The following is a 19,150-nucleotide window of genomic DNA, read 5'->3' on the forward strand; positions in this document are numbered from 1 at the left end:
GAATTGCTCAAGTTCTTGCGTTTACAAAAGTAAAAACAGAATAATATCCTGCCACTTAAAATTGAATTAGGTATTTGTGAAATGAACACTGTATAAAAGACAAAAATTTAATTCTCTCTGAAATAAGCCTGTAATACGAGTATTAGTACAAGTATTTGTGTTTACGAAAGTGAAAACAGAATAATATCCTACCATTATGTTTTTAAAATTTAATTCGGTACCATGAAATAAACACTATAAAATTGATGCATTTAACTCCGATGTTTCATTTTAGATTCCCATATAAAATCCCGAAAATGGAGTGAAAATGGCAAGGTGTAGCCGATTTAAGTGAACACCATATTTTAACGTTTTGGTGGCTACTTCATTCACACACATCCACACGCAGTTATACAGTATTGTCAGACTCCAAAGCAGCTATTCTATCATTAGTCTTTAAACACACACCTTCATCTCAAACAGCAGAAATAACTAAAATGCTCTCTCAATATCACTCAATAAAAGAATTGTATTCCAATGGATACCATCCCATTGTGGAATCCTGGGAAACGAGAATGCGGATGCTTTAGCAAAGAAGGGCAGCACTGCTACTTACAGACCTGTTACTAAATCTACGTATTACTCTGTGAAAAGATTTATTAAATCTACATACTTAGACTTCAACAAACAAAATTTGATGACACAATCTCAAGAGAAAAAATGGAACTCTCTGCATCATAATCCACAGTTAATTCCCGATTTACCACGAAAATCGTCTGTAGCTGCATTTAGATTGGCAACAGGCCATGATTGTTTGGCCAAACACTTGCATAGAATTGGAATATATCAGTCCCCTAACTGCCCATTGTGCAACTCAAACCAAGAAATGGTTTCGAAACACCTCAAAATCTGTGCTTCAGTGGCTGGCCATGATTATGTCTTTGAAAAATATTGGAGTGCAAGAGGTCAAATGACTTTATTTTCAAACGCCTGGCATTAGAAAACAACAATATAAAATCTCGTATCCCACATCCTGAATGAACATTGCAAAACAATAGAATCCCGAATGCAATATCACGAAGCATTTACTGGAGCTACTATGTTTCCGAATGTTAATAATTCAGAACGTGGAATGTTGAAGTTAAATATCTGCATATTCAATGTACAGTAGCTTAGTCAATTTTTTTCGACAAAAAAATACTCAATGCCTCAATGAACAAATATGAAGAGAAAAATTACATATCCATACTGGTACATACAAGGCTTTTTTTATATGTATTGACCACTGGAATCTCGGCGGCTGGACATGTTGCAACCAGTCCCACTCGTACGTTAACCTCGCTACTTGAAACATGTATAATATCGTACCGTATAAAGATGCTTGAAATGTAGTACTCCCTCGGCTAAACCAACACCACCTAGATGTTGGCTAAACAGACGTTGTATCGGAAGAACACATTCTGTTTGACACGATTAAGTTTGGCCACTGATTTCATTTGTTCTACCGGTATATAGCCTACGTTATTTAACCTCACAATAATTAGGATATTCATTTTAAGGGCAAAGCTTGGTGAAACTGGGTCTAGAAATTGTAGATAAACGAATTGTTGTTGCCGAGCAACGACAACAAAAAAACTGTTTACAATAGGTTTGTTCGCACAACAAGTTTGTGGTTGTTTGAGAACTGTTTACAAACTGTTCCAACCTCACCCAAGGTTGCCAGATTGGTAGAACTAAAAGTAGCGAAAGATCGCTGGAAAAGTAGCCAAAATTCAGAAAAAGTAGCCCAATATAAATGGCAAATTTATATTTCGCGGATTATATATATTTAACTGAATCGGAATTTTTTTTTCAAGTCTCCTTTATGGGCACTAATTTGAACTTTATAAACTTTACAATCTGCTTTATCGCTGTCGTCTTTCACATCCTGAAGCCAGTCTGAGAATGAAGTACCATTTAACCACTGCCTAGTGAACGTTTTAGTATACTTCTCCCACTTTCCCATTTTCAGCAATTACAGAACGAAATAATATTTCCATTTTCAGTATAATCACAAAACAAAATAAATGTATAAAAAAGTTATTCACTATCACAATTTAAAAATGTTAGGCCTACTGTACATAACTTCTATAACAAACACAGTTCTCTTAAAATTATTTCACTATAGAACTCAGAATTGAATAATTAGCCTACATTATAATTAGGATACAAGAAAGTAATAGTTATTTATGGTACTTGTGAAGTAAGTGCATCTTTATTGCACTCACAAGTACCATACGTAATTTTATCCATGACCATAACGAAAAATTATGTTTTATAAAAGAAAATATGTTGAAAATAAGTCCTCATGTAATCACATACCATGGCATGGATTTTAGAATCAATACGTTACTAGGTAGGTCATAATGTAGGAGGCCATGATTAGTAAAGAATGGTATCTAAGGCGTTGGATAAATGACAAATTATAATTAATTATATAATTTTAATATATATATTTTCACTTTAAACGTGTATTTTCGTCTTTTTGAAGCTTCAGGGATTATTTAGAAGTGTTCACGGAACTAATGTGATTAAAATAATTTCACATTTTACTTCTGTAAATTTAAGAGGAATAATAAAACTTAATTAATCATCGTGTCTGTTTAGCTCAGTTGGCTAACGCGTGTTGTTTTAAAATCCTATAAACCCAACTTCGCAGGTTCAAGTCTCCTCGCATCCCAAAAGGTAAATTATTACAAAATTTTAAAAAGATGCATATTAGATATGGATGTAATGTACAAATTACGACGTAGCAGATAGAGAAAAGAGAAAGAGATTGAGTTTATGTATATTTAAGAAATGGTAATAAAGAAGTAGAGGTAGTGACATCTAGTAACTAATATATTAACTTCTTGAGTAATAGTTCAATGGAAAAGTATACGTGTGTACCCGGGTACTAGGAAAATACTAATGAACTGTGAGATAAAGTTCAAACTGTGAGGTAAAGTCTTTATCTCACTAGTGAAATAAAGTAATGTTGAATAAAAGCCTACTTTACAAACGCAAAAGTATTTAGTAAAGGCATGTTTTTCGTTATGGTCATGGATAAAAAAATAATTCTCTAATATAACTTAAAAACTGTGTATCACATTTACAAAAGATCCTAGTTCCTAATTTAAGATTATTGTAATAAACTACATCGGCATTCACAAAAATACTAACGCTTGAATTGGAGGAAAAACAGCAACTGATTATTATGTGCCTGCAGGCTGCACTTCGCCACTGCATTTCTGCTGGCACTGGTCATAGTAAAACGAGAAAATCCCCTTACACTGGCTTGGTCATGTGACATGTACAATAAATATATATTTCGCATAAGTACGTCATTTCTCGTGGTTAAGGTGGTGGTGGAATAAAGCGAGACGTACACTGTAACAGGTTTTTTCACGGAGAGGAAGACTGTTACTACACCTATTATTATTAATTTTCCACAAATCCAAATCAGAAAAAAATAGCCCAAAAATAGCCCCGAAAATTTTTGAGTAGCACAAGAAGTCGCAAGTAGTCCAATGGTAAAAATCAATAGTCAATTAAAATTTTAAGTAGCCCAATTGGCTACTTGTAGCCCAATCTGGCAACTCTGACCTCACCTATTGCGCATGATCGGTTTGAAAACTAATTTCATTCAAACCATCCGTGATTAGAGCTGTACGAACGCATTTTTAAACTGGTTGGAACCACTGCCGTCTAGATACGTATTTGAACTTACGACAGCAGAATCAATTAACTAAAATATGTTGATGCTTCAAATTGTTGAGAGAGATTCTCTGCTACATGGTGGGTTACACGGAAATAATAAATTCGCTGTTATTGTACCTAGAGGTATGTTGAAAATAGGTTTCATTTTAGGGTCTGTCTCTTTTCTCAAATAATTCCAGCAAGTCTAACTCATCCACACTGGATATATATATATATATTCCATATCGTTATCACTGTAAGTGTTTGAATCATATATCTGAAAAACAACAATTACAGGCCTAAATTAGACTAACTTCTATTTTAAAACACTTCCGGAAAATAATTTTGTTACAGTTAATCTGGAAACGACTTCAAAATAATACTGCCTACATAACCTATATGCCGTTATTTCATCATTGGTGCAAGACATCTTTTTTATGCACTTATTTATCTACCCTTGTACCATCAATAAAAAAACAGGTTTTTAAGTTATTTTCAATTTTTGCAGTCTTACTGCACACTTGCGCGGTATTCTAAAGAATAGCGTTATTTTTAATTGACACAGTCATTGTACAAGTACTTACGCGGTACCGGTATTCTGAAGTGTTCTTAAGCTCTTTATCTAGAGCTACTCATAATCAAAAACTGTGGATTTTGTTTTAAAAGTGAACTAAAATAAAAACATTAACCTTGTCTATGCTATATATTGGTTTTTATAAATTAAATAAAAATAGTCTGACATGACGTATCCATAAAATCAAATGTTACAGCTATTGAATAAAAAATAATAGTAGCTACGCTTATAACTTACGCGGTAAAACTTTAGAATAGTACGCACTCTTATGTATATTATCTTCCTGAAAAATGGCAATTATACGAAGAAATCAGTACTTAATACAATTTATTATTTATTTATGGCATGCTCGTATAGGTTATGTTGTAAATAACATGCAGAAAATAATGGCAAAACTAACTTAATGCGCATGCGTCATCTATGAGTTGAGATTGGTTTCCACTTAATTCGCAAATCAATTCTGACTGTCAGGAATCGGTTTGTGACAGTCTGACATGCTGTACGAACGTGCGACTATTAGTCAGAAACAGTCAGAGTTTGAAGTTTGCGCTGTGTGAACAGTAAAATCCATGTGCAGATGATCGGAACTGTTCAAACCAGTTTGGAACTGCTGTGCGAACAAACCTAATAATTGCCCAGCTATGTACTATGTACTAGAGATGTTGGATATTCAAAAAATTGGATTAAGACAAAAAGCTACAGATAAATGGCCATTCATTGTAATGGATTCGGAAAAACTGTATTGCATTTGTACACGTGTATACGACATAGCAGTAGGCTCACACAGCTAAAATCGGAGAGGACGAATGGCATATAGAAGACCTTGCGGCCAATTATCATTTAACCTATTTATTTATGGATTATTTACACCGAAATTTAAATATTCAAATAATGAGAAAAGTTTTACGGAAACCAGAATAAAATTTCTATTATTGATAGGTTACAAATGTCATGGTATAGATGCACGATCATCATGACCAATGGCTACTTGAACCGTTTCAGGCTGTTTAGGTCCATCTTTTTGGGTCACATTCCATTTTTGGTATTAGGCCATTTAGGTAAATAAGATATTTCGGTCCCATGAAATTTTTGGTACAGCGTTTTCTGTAATAAACCATTTCCGTACCACTTCGCCATTAGAGGTTTTGTATTCTATGTAGAGAAATTAATGGTGATAATAAGAATGGACAGATGTTAGTTTAATTATAAGTAACAAGTATTAATCAGTAATTAATCTGTTAAGCAAGAACTTATGTAATTTTGACCTAAATGAAGTTACTGTCCAACAACCCCTTACATCACTCGGAAGCGAGGGTGAATCCCAACCACTAATAAATAAATAAATGAAAAATACCTTGAAAATGCCTGGGATTTGAAGTATTGAGTAGTAGATAATTGATGTGATCACTGGGAGAGCTGTAAGCCCACCCAAACTGCCCTAAATACATACCTTACTTATATACGAAAATCGTCGTGCGTGAACGAAGAATACTGCCATATTTCTTTCATGTCACAGTGGGTTTCAGTGTTGACAATAATATACACACCTAATCAAACCTAACCTAACTTTTCTAATAATACTACACACCTAATCTAACCTAACCTAACCTAACCTGTCACATAATACACCTAATTAAACCTAACCTAACTTGTCACATAATACTACACACCTTTAGTAGCATTCCTCACATTTAGTATCATTTCGTTTCCATGTATTGCCGGCTCTGCCAATCGTGTCGGTTTCCATCTAGTGGAAGTGGATCGTATTAATACTTCTAATTTGAAGAAGAAGCAATGGCAACTTTCATAACAATTACATTTTACATGTTTCGTGATATACTGAATGTGTTAATGTAGTAATAATTCTCTATATATGGTACAATACGATTTTAAATGTGTTGTGGTTGTGATAAAAGTATCGAACATTGGTTTATAGCGCCACATTGGCAGTGACAAAAGTGTGCAATATTCGTTCAGTGGCTAGTGGACACTCTAAATTGACCCGAAAAACTTTAACAAATCGAATCTAACCTGTCACTGAACCTCGATGATGTTGTCACTGATATCCGTCATATTGACCAACGTTTTTTACCTAACTACCGCGACGAGATTAGTGGATTAGTTTAGGGGGATATCCAAATGACTTGAAGCAGAGGAATATGAAACACTTTCAATGATTTAAGTGCGTTTTCTCTCCATTCTATAGTGTGGGGAGATATCGAAGTTTCACCAACCGGGTCAGTGTGTTCATATAAAGCAAGGCACACAAACAATTTTCATGTTCCTAAAACACAGATATGGAAAATTTAATTCGTATTCTTAACAATTACTTACATGTGATACAGTACTTCAATATCTTGATGTGCACTTAGCTCGACTACAACTCTTTTAACATACACTTTTATTCATCACTGTCAAACTGTAACATCTTGATATCACCCGCCATATTGATTTTCATGGCATCTTAGATTACCTATTGCATCATGGGTACATTGACGTTCAGAGATATCCGATCCTACTAATCGATAGGGATCAATAATTTGTTGATGTAAGTGTGACTTCATTAGTTATTACTTCCATTAATAGATGGCGACGATAGGTCAGTGTTACCAGTGGTATGTGAATATACCGCATTACATAATTCAATTTTTCATACCACTCCACTGATTGTAAAACAACACTGGGTTTAGCGGGAAATCGCTGATATTATCAATTATGAGAATAATTCAAAATGTTTTATCTACATAATCATTTTTCCTGACAATTTTTTAGCCGTCCAAATAATGGTGGCAACTATTGAGAACCAGTTTGACAATTTTTCATATCTTTGGTTCTGACTTATTACTTGGTTGGAAAGTTCCCTTGCACGATCATAAAATCGTAGGTCGGATACCATTAAACATCAGTGTACAAAAGGAAGAAATATCACTTTTTGTCTAACACGAATACAGAAGTCTTCGCTAGACGCTGCACATGTCGAAGCTTACGTGTGCTGCTATCTATCGAGTGTCGCGTAATGTAGGTCTACATAGTGTCTGCATCTGTAATGTAGATATTCAGCTTGCGAAGCAGTACCACAGTCTAGTATATATAGTCAAGAAGCTTGAGTTGTGAGGGTGCTAGGAACAATTGACTGTGCCGGTACTATTTCGCATTGCCTGTAATGAGGCGGCATTAGCGATCCTAGTGGTTAGCAACTATCTATGGATGCATGTTTACTACGTACTGAGCTTCGTGACTGCATATACTAGACTGTGGCAGTACTCTGGCGTTCAATATCCGATCTCAAATTTTCTGATTGTGTAAGCGAACTTTCTAACCACTTTGACAAACTTTGAAATAGTTCCGCTAGTTCTCAATAGGTGACTCTATTAATGGGTTGGTTAAAAAAGTATTTGAGAAAATCTTCATGGAGATTAAGTATAAATTATTCTCATAATTGACAGTATCAGCGATTTCCCGCAAAACTTAGTGTATTTTACAATCATTAGTGGGGAAGAAATTTTATAGTAAGGGTATATTTATGTACTATTAGCGACACTGAGAGATATGGTCGTCATCTATTCATAGAAGTAATAACTAATGAAACTACACCCACGTGAAATAATTTTCGATTAGGGATAAGGTATCTTTGAAAGCCAGTGTAGAAAAAGAAATAAAAAAGAAAAAAAATGCTATGTTCATTTCAGTTCTTTTGGAGCAAAAACATTTTAGAGGAAGATGAAATACATATACGAGTATAATAAACCTTCAGACTATGGTATGGCCGACATATAAGAAGGGAAGCACGTGCATATGTAAAAACATTGTACAAAATGTTCTCTTGCTTTAATCCTTAAGAGTTATTGATGAGAGATATTATTATTCGCAAACTTGACCCGAAACGAAAGCACATAAAATATCGTTTTCATTTATAAATTTCACTTAGATCTATCCGAATAAGAGCCTGAGTCATCAATCTGCAAGCTGCCACTCTAACCTTTCAGGAAACGTAACGCCTAAGCAAAGTGCTCTGTGTAATGAAATGGATCTCTACCTTCAACAGATACTAATGGAACTTCAGTTCTAAGAACCACGGGAGCTCCCCAGGTGTTGAACTCGGTGCTCTTGCTGTACGACTCGCCAAACATCTTAGCCCCTTTCTGCGTCACCATAGCCCACATGTCTCTCCAGCCGATGACCTGGGCGCGCTTGGAGCCCAGCCTCTTCAACAGATCTCGAGCGGGCTGCTTCATCTGGAAAGTGCCTTCATCCTGAAATCAATCAATGTCACCACTATAGAAATCGAGAATAAATCGCATTACGGTTAAAGTGCTCACCCACATCTGCTGTTCCCACCAGGTGTTTGAAATGACGGGGAGGAGAGATAATGTTCAACATATCTTTCGGACATGCATTCAAAAATCTCGGTTCTTCATTGGAGCTCAAGTGCTAGAGTAGTATTATTGAGTATTCTGTCCTTGTTTGATCTCCTTCAACAATGAGAAGGAACTTTATTCCAGCTGTCCTGTAAATTTTAGTAACTATGATTTGATATAATATAGCAATACTCTGATAGTCACAACCTTAACCAATCTTAGCAAGTGCATATAATATGTATGGTATTTTTAACAGTTTTGTAATTTTTAAATTAAAATCATCAGTACCAGTTACAGAAGACACAGCCCTGCAGTATATATTGACTACACCCCAACTCTGGCTACTAGCAACAGGCATCTATAATGAACACCGATCAAAATACCCCTAATTTCTCGCGAAAAACAACTGACTATACTACAGTGGACTTTATGTTGTCGGCAAACAGCTAGATACATTAAGAAGATTGATTGATTGATTGATTCATTGATCAGAATGCAAGAGAGACTTCGAATTTTAGCAGATGCCAGTCTGCTAACATAAATTTGCAGCCACATTACCTGACGAACACAACACAAACTACTCAATTAGATGCGAACCATGGATTATGGAAGGATGTAGCGCATGCACTGGCTAATGGGTTGCATAACTATTAGGACACGAAAAACAATCCGAAGAAACTTTGATGCCCCACAGTTGTTGTGTTGAGTTTGGAGTTTATCGTGCCTCCCCTAATATTTTACCAGAACACAATACGGCAGTAATAATTCCAGCTGAATTAAGATCACATACAAGTTATAGCAGATGATGAACATTTCTCCTTTTATATTAATTTTACTATTCACTACGATTAAGATGTAAGTTACGTAAAGTCGACCACATTCAGTTGGTGATGCCCGCTCGCTGTACTGTAGACAGTACAAATAATTCGTACTGAAAAATAACAGATAGCGCTGTAACCTGTGTAGTCGACATCTAGCAGCCTGCTGTATCTATGCGAGAGCTGGAGAGAGGAGTCGGCTACATCATTATACTCCCCGGTAACCATGACAACAGCAGTTCAACCAATAAGATAGCTGGTTAGCGGAGTATTTAAACTTGACTAGAACGTGCGAGGGGAACCGAATTTGAAGACGTCCTACCCACCGCTGACAACTGTTTCGGCTGATTTCGACTGTATTAGAAAGCTCTCTCTCTTTCTCTCTTTTTGGTTTTAGAAATTTAAGTCACGTGTTGTTAGTTTTCTCTCCCTGCGTAAAAGTTTTCTTTTATTTATTCAGTATTTTAAATATATCGAGAGTTTTGAAACAAATGCAGATTTGTCTCTTGCTTCTTCTAGCAGCAGTTGTTCAGTATGTTGTGACTTAATTGATCTGTTTGAGAAGAAAGAGGATCTTCGAGTTAATTTGCTATAACATTAGACTATGTAATAGTAATGAGCAAGCCTCGGATTCTTAGGTTCGAATCAATTTTGTTGCTATCTCGTTACCCTCGAAATATTGCTTTTCTTATTCGTTTTATGTAGCAAAGAGTAACATTCTTAAATTCAATATGACCTAAAAAGACCTAATTAGTAGGTTAGGATTTAAAATATCCTAAAGAGAGGCAATCTTTATCAAGCCGTTGTAATATATTAAGGGGACACTATGGTGAATTAATGATGAAAAATTAAGAAAATCCACTTAAAAATTTATTGTGACTCTCTATTTAGACAGAGCTCAAAAAGCTAATTAATTTATGTTCCCATGACTATTTTGAATCTTTTGAGTTAATCTGAACTAAAAATTGTGAAAATTGTGATGCAAGGAGCCTTTTTAGTGACGTCAATATAAAATACATTTAAAATATATCATTTCGAAACTATTAGCCCTAATGACACCAAATTTTGTACAGATAATAGTATTGTAGGCATGTTTATATAGTTTAAAATTCATAAATTTTGGATGAAAATTGTAAATGATTTAAAAGTAACGTAAGTGTCCCCTTAACAGTATGCCTATGTTGTTCATTTTAATTTTTTTCCCGTAAAATCATATAAATTCCTAAACTAATCCTAAAACATAAATTGGAAAACCTAATTTTAGTTTCTTAAAATCTATAAATTCTGCGCTTGGTAATGAGGTACGTCACAGGCATTGTATTTTTATATTCTCATCAGTCACGTCTTGGCTATCTCAAACCCACCATCCGCTACTGGGTAAGATGAAAATGAAGAGCTATTAGCAATAAGGGGCATGTCCACTTTTGTCAAAAATTGAGATACTATAGTCGCGACGTTGTTATTTCCGGTGTGACTCCTTCTCTTTGCTTACGTCTTAGGAAGTGAAGGCTCTATAAAGTCTAGGTAGGTAGTATAGTTCGCCATTTTTATTCTTTCATTGCCGAGCTACCATACGAGGAATCTATTTGCCTCACCGTTAAACATTATCATGTCGTAGCTTCTATGATAATAAATCAAACGCACTGTAATTCAGCAAATAATTGTGCGGCAAATAACGTCTTCGTGTGCTTTCTGTGAACGCCAACGAAAGAGCCAAAATGGCGGGTGATTATATTAAGTATTTATCGAGCCTTAAGAAATGAATAACGTCTTCACCAGCGAATCACAAGACGCACACGTTTAAATGTAGCCGACCTGCAACGCGATTGGCTGCCGGAAATTAGAGCGACGGGACTATAGCACCATCTGTTTCTTTATTCGATGTACTTTGTTTCATTAACGTTTCCAAGCAATAACATGGTCTTTTTATTTACTGCAAAACAACTTCGAGAAATACATTTTTCGTATCGTATTGTATACCTAACGTTCCTACAATGTGCATAAGATTCATGAAATCGTACAGTACGCCAGTGCTCACCTTGATGGAGAATATGATGATCCTGCCGTCGGACACCATGTTGAGGAAGAGCGCCATGGCCTCGTCCTCGTGCGGGGAGTACGTGTCGAACGTGCGCTGAGCCATCACGCTGCCGCTCGCCTGGTTCAGCACCATCACGTGGATGCCCCGCCCCTTGTGCTCCTCGCCGTCCTCCAGGATCTAGCAAGCTACACTAACATTAAATTTCTCTTTTCTCAATCCACTGTTTTTAATGCGATAGTTTAGCACATCATTACGTGGTGATAAGAAGAATTCGAAATGAGACAGTAGAGCAAGTGGACAGCTTCAAATACTTAGTGCGTACTATAAAGGTCATTCCATGCAAAAAAGTATGTTTTTGAACCATGATGTCTCAAAAGTTAAAACTATTGTAGTGGGTTATTTTGTTAGTTCTAAATATGAATTTCAAGCAATACTATATTTATAGCTTTCATAGTTTGGCAGCAATCAGAATTTAAAATATTGGTTTAACAAAGAACACTCTTTCATTCATTGCAGTTTTCTTACTATGTAAAGGAAGATGGAAAAGTGATTTCAATGCAATTCGGAAAAGGAGAGCCTTGTTTATAAATGCACTTAAAATGAAAAATATATATATATATATAATTTTTTTAATAGTTACCCACAGTAAAATGATAAAAAAATATATATAGAACACAAAATACAATTCATTTTTACAGACGAAAAAACACGTGTTTAATTTTTTAGGGTATATTGGTTCCACTGTGAAAATTTCAGAATACTGACTTAAATATCATGTCAGTTTTTAATAAAAATAACTCACCGGAACAAAGGAGCTCAGCAGGTAGGCTCTCCCGTCGTACAGAATGTTGCGCGATCAAGGTCAGGGAGACGGACTTTTGAGATTACTCATCGTTATGAAGTCTCGCGAACGCTGCCACCGCCATACATAGCAAGCGATTTTCAACCGTCGGAACAAAAATTAATAATTTTATTAATTTAATTATTCACAGGTTTTTTTAGATAAAGGCATAAAACTTGGGAGATGGATTAGGAATAAGATTTTCTTTAATACGAATGAAATTCGCATGAATTTAATTTGTTGCATTCGAATATAAAACTATTTCTTTTTTTCAATGAGGTGTTTTTATGAGCATGCCTTAATATTATTCGGATTAGTTTTTAAGGTATTAAAATATGGTTATTCAGGTTTACAATGGCGTCTGTTTAGTTTCGATGACACTTCATATAGGGTGTCTAGAATATTTTAAATGATGGATAACATGTAACTGCCACCCATTTTTAGTCATCAGTATGACTAAAATATTAATGATATAGCGGTCATAATTGGCAGTTTAATTTATTTTCATAATAACATTATTATATTAAAAGCCCAAAAAAATTCATGACATCGCTGGCATATTCTTAAAATTTTGTATGGAATGACCCATAAGCAGTAACAAGAGCTTCTGTCGGGAAGTCAAAATGGGGATAGCAATGGCAAAGGAAACTTTTAATAGAAAAAGGAGCATCTTCTGCGGACTTTTGGAAAAAGAATTATGGAAATAAGTTTCCCTAATACTGGATAAATGTCGGTAGTGAAACTTCGAAATATGTGTTGGACCTACGTTTTAACTAAATCACATCTAGTTATAAATGACAAAGAGAAGTCGTGGAACATGCTTTATAACCCATGATAACGCAAAACAGAGATGAATCGCTGCCCTTTAAGCGACTTACCGTTGCACCATCGACCGACACGGACACTTTTGACTGGCTGGACACGACTTCAATAGCGAGGGACTTGGGTTGGCTCTCCTGAAGCCTAAGACTATTTCTCCTGCTTTCCCCGTCAATGAGTTCTCCCCCTCCTCCTAAGACCAAAAATAGGCGTATTAATATTACTTTAACATAATTAGTAGGCTATACTCTTTTAAGGGAAGGTTTGTACGTGGAGCTCTATGACTTGGGAAGATAGGATGTATTTATGCAAAAGGGAACCAAACCACAGAATCGTGATTTTTTTAGACAATATTACCAGAAAACAGGAGGAAAGATGATTATTCATTATACAAAAATGACACAACCCGACTCTTGATAAGGCTGTAGAAAAAAATCTGCTTCAAAATTTTGGAACATTAATTTTAGGGGGTCGGGGCTGTAATAAAAGGAAAACTTTGAACTTAAATATCTCAGTTCCTACTCTCTATGGGTTGGTTCCCTTTTGCATAACTACGTCCTAATTATTATTTCAGATAAAAATCAGGAAAACAGAAATCGATTGTTTTTGAGATTATAGCCTAAAGAAAAAAATAACATGTGGCAGTAACGACTACGATAGCAACGTCAAATTAATGAAAACCATGAATGAAATTTGGAAATCTGAAATTATTCACCCAATTCTTTTCAAATTTGTACAGATCCAAAATAAAAATTTGAGTCATCTGAATTTTAGCGCTGAGCATGCGCAGTATACCTGGAACTTGGTGGCCCTAATTTTATTTTGTTCATGAGTCTGTACAAGATTTGAAATATCTAGGTTATAAATAATTTATATTTTTATGATTACGTTACAAAAATACTTCCTGTGTTATAATATTTTATATGTGCATTTTTTTGTAATTACATTCCCCATGGATATATATGTCAAATGTTGTGTCAATTTTTTATGTATCTTCATTAGTTTGGTATGTAGAATTTTTTTATCTTATCTGATTTTTCATAAACGAAAAAATAATCGTAACACATAATTGAAGATCTGAAATGTGCACTTCATTAATCTTTGCATTAAAACACAATAGCTTTTCTTGTTTCTCACATATTTCTTAAATTAATTGCAAAATTTTGTCTCTATAGGACGAATAGTACAACTCCTGGAACTTTTTACTGTACATAATACAAGACACAGAGAAAAATTGTTTGGAGAAATAAGAAATTAAAGATTTTCAGTGTCTTACGTATTCAGAACTGCCCTGCTTCTTATGTTGCCCTATTACATTTCTTCTTATTTTATTATTTATTTATTTTCGAATTTATGGAGGATTTTTAAGACCTAAAAGAATTTAATTTTCTATCAAATGTGGTCCAAATTTCACTCATGGCTTACCTTAACAAGTATGAAGTTTTCAAGCTCGAGGTTTTTAATTGGAGAAACTATTTTCATTCTCAATATTTTCAAGTGGAAAAATCAACAGAATCCACCATAAATCCTATTAATAATATCTATCATTTTACATTAAACACTGTACCTACAGAATAAGAAAACAACATTACAAACACGTAATTGGAAAGGCCAGTACAGTGGAGTCCCTTCGTTGTTCATAAATGAGATTAAAACTATTAGGCAATCAAAGGTCATTTAATACGTTTGTACGTACTGTGTACTACGTTATTAGTCTTCTTTGCCCACTTCTACCTCGGGTATGCAATCACTGACTCGTAGACAAAGGACGTGGTGTAAACGGTCGGGTGAGTGCAAACACTATTTACTGTTTTAATACTACGTATTACTGAGGATGATGTACTTGTCTTTAAGCGTTGGAGGGACTACCCAGCAGATTCTCTACAAGTTTCAACTTAATTTTTTGTCTGAGTAAATGTATTATGAAAGGGTATCAATCTACATCTCTTACCAAAAGTTTAAGGACATCCCTCCATAAGTGATGTTTCACTCCTGTTCTTATATTTATCTGAATCCCCCTAATGTTTATACAGGGACCAAATGCCTGTAAAAAGCGAAGTTTCTACTGCAAAACCAATCTATCTTCAAACTGTGGATTATACAGTATAACAATTTGTGTGTTATGAAACTTATTGAAAAATTACATATTTTGTAGGAAAAAAATAATTACTCAAGAATGGGTTGACTTAGAGCTGTGAATTTTGGGATAGAGCTAGACATACTGGAAGACTTCTTGTGCAATCATTGGTTTTTGTTTAAAAAAATTGTGACAGTTCGTGCAGGCATTGTATTCCAGATTGTTTTGTTTTTCCTTTAGGAAAAATTGCCATTTTCTAAAATTTTCTTGAGCTTGAAATTCGCTGCAAATGGACCTGGATCTGCCACTGCCATCTACATCATAACACTGGGAGTCGTTAACATTGGTCAATCAGTTTATTCCCTTCATTTTTAGTAATCAGCTGTGAGTTTGCTACAAATGCGAAAAGGTTGGATTTCTTCCTTGAAAAAAAAAAATGAAAATAGCTCAAAATTCAGTGAGTGTGGACGTGAAGTCGCAGATTATTGGGATGTGGAGGAGTGATTGGAGATAATATCTAATTCCATTCCAAAATTCACTGACCTAAGTCAACCCATTCTGAAGTACTAAATATGTCATTATTCAATAAGTTCCACAACAGACAAATTGTTATGTAATCCACAGTTTGGAAGGTAGATTGAGTTTGGAGTAAAAATTTCACTTTTCACAGGCATTTGGTCCCTGAGTAAACATCAGGGGGTTCCACATAAGTATAAGGACAGGAGTGAAACATCACTTATGGAGGGGTGTCCTTAAACGTTTGGTAAGAGCTGTAAATTACTTAAAAAAGTATTTTTCTCATTAATGTTAATGCAATTATTTTAGAGGAATTACCACTGTAATTATTTACTCATATATAGGATATTTGTATTGTATACAAGGTGAAAGGTAAGGTAGTACATTAATTGTAGGATGTGATTCCTTAAAATATGACGAACAAAAAAGTCTGAAACTTTAATATCATTTTGCTCGTTTTTGCGAGGTTTTTTTTTTTTTTTTTTTTTTGAAATTATACTTTTATGCTGACATTTCGATCGCGAATTTTACGAATACTGTTTAAAATGCGGTTTAATTTCTTGTATAGCAACGAAGAGAACGTTTGTTATGTGCACGTTGCAGCAGTATTTTAATTAGAAAATTCACAGATTTCGAATTAATCGATTGAAGAAACATTGGAAACATTGATTGTCGAGTCACGTACAGAAGGTCTAAAAATCTGGCATCGCTGTCGAGACGACAGACGGTTTGCGTAATACTCGCAACTGATCAGCTGTTGTGATGTTTACATTGCATTAGTGTGCAGTTTAACGTACAGCGTATTTTAAACAGTATTCGTAAAATTCGCGATCGAAATGTCCGCAATAAAAGTATTATTTCTTCAAAAACGTCGCAACAACGAGCAAAATGATATTAGACTTCTTTGTTCGTTATATTTTAAGGAATCACATCCTACAATTAATGTACTACCTTACCTTCCACTCTGTATATTTAGATGCTAAAATAATTCTTATTTAAGTTTGTATCCTCATGTATAAGTGAAAATGAATTTTTTTCTTCTTCTTTACTGTACCTTTTGATGCCAACGTCGAGCATGAGCAAAGCGATCGCCTTATCAGTAACGTATTGAGTGGTGTTCCTGTAGTGGGCGGAGTCAGTTAGCTTCATAAATTAGAAGTTTCAATAATAGAAGATTCAACCGGTGAGACTCCACTGTATTTAAGCCGCAAAATATTAACTTGTGTGTTATAATGCAACAAAAAATACAAATATTCCAACAATGTGTATTTCGTAACTAGTGAACTAAATTCTACTCCGCCTGTAGAGCAAGAATGGGGTCATAATGTGGTGTGGCATCATTATCTCTGTGAGCTTCAAATTGTTCTATTCATTACGACCTCTGTATTAGTTAAGCTGGTTACAAAACAAGCGACTACCTCTTGCTCTGAGAGAGTGTCTACGTTTAATTACTTCGTAACTACCTGTGGAAGGGATCTCCTCGTGAAGACGTCGGCTCGTGTCCAGAATGAACATCACGTTGATGCCGATTGTAATGAGCAGCACTATAACCAGCAAGCCCTGTCGGAAATTAATACACGTCAGAAATATCCTATACAGAGTGTTGCAAAATAAATGTCACCAAACTAAAATGACACAGCTGCAGAAGATTTTATGTGTCAATAAGATGTCACTGGTGGATACTGGAGGTTGATGTCTAAAAGAGTGAACGAACTAAATTTGGTAAAGAAAGATAGAAAATAAACAAACACGAAGGTAAACATATAGGGCCTAGGTAAAAGAAAGAAAGAAAGGAATAGCATAGGAATAAAGATCGCAACTAAGCACAAATGACCCAACGAAGGAATTAAAAGGAAGAATGAAATGAAAAATATTATTAAGGAGTCACGTACATCATTGGCCTCCCTAAACTTAGTAATATTCCTAAATTTATGGCTTCCAATCCTGAACTCCTTTCATTCTGAAATTTGGTGTAACTTAGTGTTTACACAATTCTTCTACATCTTTACAGAAATTGTAGAACTACAGTAAAGTAAATTCAGCTTTAACGGTTTACGTTTCATTAAGTTGGCCAGTGGAGTCTACGCTAAGGAACACCATTTTCCAAGCATCTCACATAACTTTCAGTATTTAAAAATGTTTTTTACTTCATTTTATTCACAATGCTTTAACAAAATTCATCTATACCATTTCAATATAATATGTTATATAATAAATTATGAATGGGAAATATTTTTATGACTTTTTTTCTCGATGAATTAAATTTTTTCAATTTCTATTCTATAAAAATTTATAAAATAACTAATAAAGCTGTAACAGTGGTATTTTTTATTTTACTCTCAATGATAAGCAAGGCCCCTCAAAGGAAAGAAGAAGAAAAGATGAAAGAATAATGTACTAAAGTAAGGAAAAATAAGGGAAAAGAAGGAATCGAAAAGCAAACGAAATGGGATAAAACAGGAGGAAGAAGAAAAAATAGGAAGAGCGAAAGATGAAAAGAAATTAAGCAAGAACAATAGAATTAACGAAGGAAACCATAAAAGAAAAAAAAAAGTATTACACAAAAAAACTAAGAAAGGAATAGAAAGAAGTAAAGAAAGGGACCAGAATTTCAACCGGCCTCCTATAAAACTGAGTACCGAGTAAAAGGCGGTCGGATCGTGGTGCCGACCACACCATCTCATTCTAGTACCGAAATCTTGAAAATGTGGAGCGTGCTCTCCAAGAGCCTGCATGGCTTGTAGAGGGGATAGCTACTTTTACCTTCACCTCATAAAAGTTGAAGAAAGGAACAAAGAAACAAAAACCAAAGGAAGAATAAACAAGCGAAAGATGAATGGAATAAAGAAAAGGAACGAAAAACAAGAAACATAAGTAAGATGACAAAGCCAAGAACGGGATAAGGAAAGATTTGAAAAAAAAAAATGAATGAAAGAGAAACTAATGAAGCGAAGAAGGAACGAAAATTAAAGAATTAAGAAATATGAGAAAATATAAATGGTAAAATAATAAAGGAAATAAGATAAGAAAGAACTACAAGTGAAAAGGAAGAAGTAAACTGCACTATATAGAAGAAAACAAGCAAGGGAAAAATCATATCTTCGTTGTTGCTCCAATAACTCCTATGTGCAAAATATACAAGTTTTCAGTAGGAAGAAAAAACACATTTATTCATCCTATGGCAGCCGTACATAGGAGACTGTGAATTCTTGCATTTTCGAAACAAAGAAATATAATTACATATAGGAGATTTTATTATTTGCTGTATCACTATTTAAGTTATTTAATAGAGCAAAAATCTGAAAATTGATAAATATGTCACATAGGAGTTATTGCAGGAACAACGACGATATAAAAAGAAAGATTGAAGGATGACGAATGCTGATTTAATTAATAAAATAAAGAAGAGA

At 34.6% G+C, this 19,150-nt stretch overlaps 1 protein-coding gene across 3 annotated transcripts in view; it reads right to left on the minus strand.

The window, feature by feature from the left end:
* LOC138708970 (protein O-linked-mannose beta-1,2-N-acetylglucosaminyltransferase 1-like) overlaps positions 1-19,150 on the minus strand; it is a 232,838-nt gene that overhangs the window by 64,969 nt on the left and 148,719 nt on the right. For 2 of the 3 annotated variants that reach the window (XR_011334801.1, XM_069839378.1), the window contains exons 4-7: positions 17,204-17,300; positions 13,207-13,340; positions 11,485-11,664; positions 8,307-8,523 (exon numbers count right to left, since the gene is read on the minus strand). Coding sequence is in view for 2 of the 3 variants with exons in the window: in XM_069839378.1 (XP_069695479.1) it covers positions 8,307-8,523; positions 11,485-11,664; positions 13,207-13,340; positions 17,204-17,300 (628 nt within the window). In the remaining variant the exon portion in view is untranslated. Of the gene's footprint in view, positions 1-8,306; positions 8,524-11,484; positions 11,673-13,206; positions 13,342-17,203; positions 17,301-19,150 lie in introns of those variants that run through there. The other variant, XM_069839379.1, reaches the window with a different exon arrangement.

Source organism: Periplaneta americana, chromosome 11, assembly GCF_040183065.1.
Source record: "Periplaneta americana isolate PAMFEO1 chromosome 11, P.americana_PAMFEO1_priV1, whole genome shotgun sequence".
Taxonomy (NCBI): Eukaryota; Metazoa; Arthropoda; class Insecta; order Blattodea; family Blattidae; genus Periplaneta; species Periplaneta americana.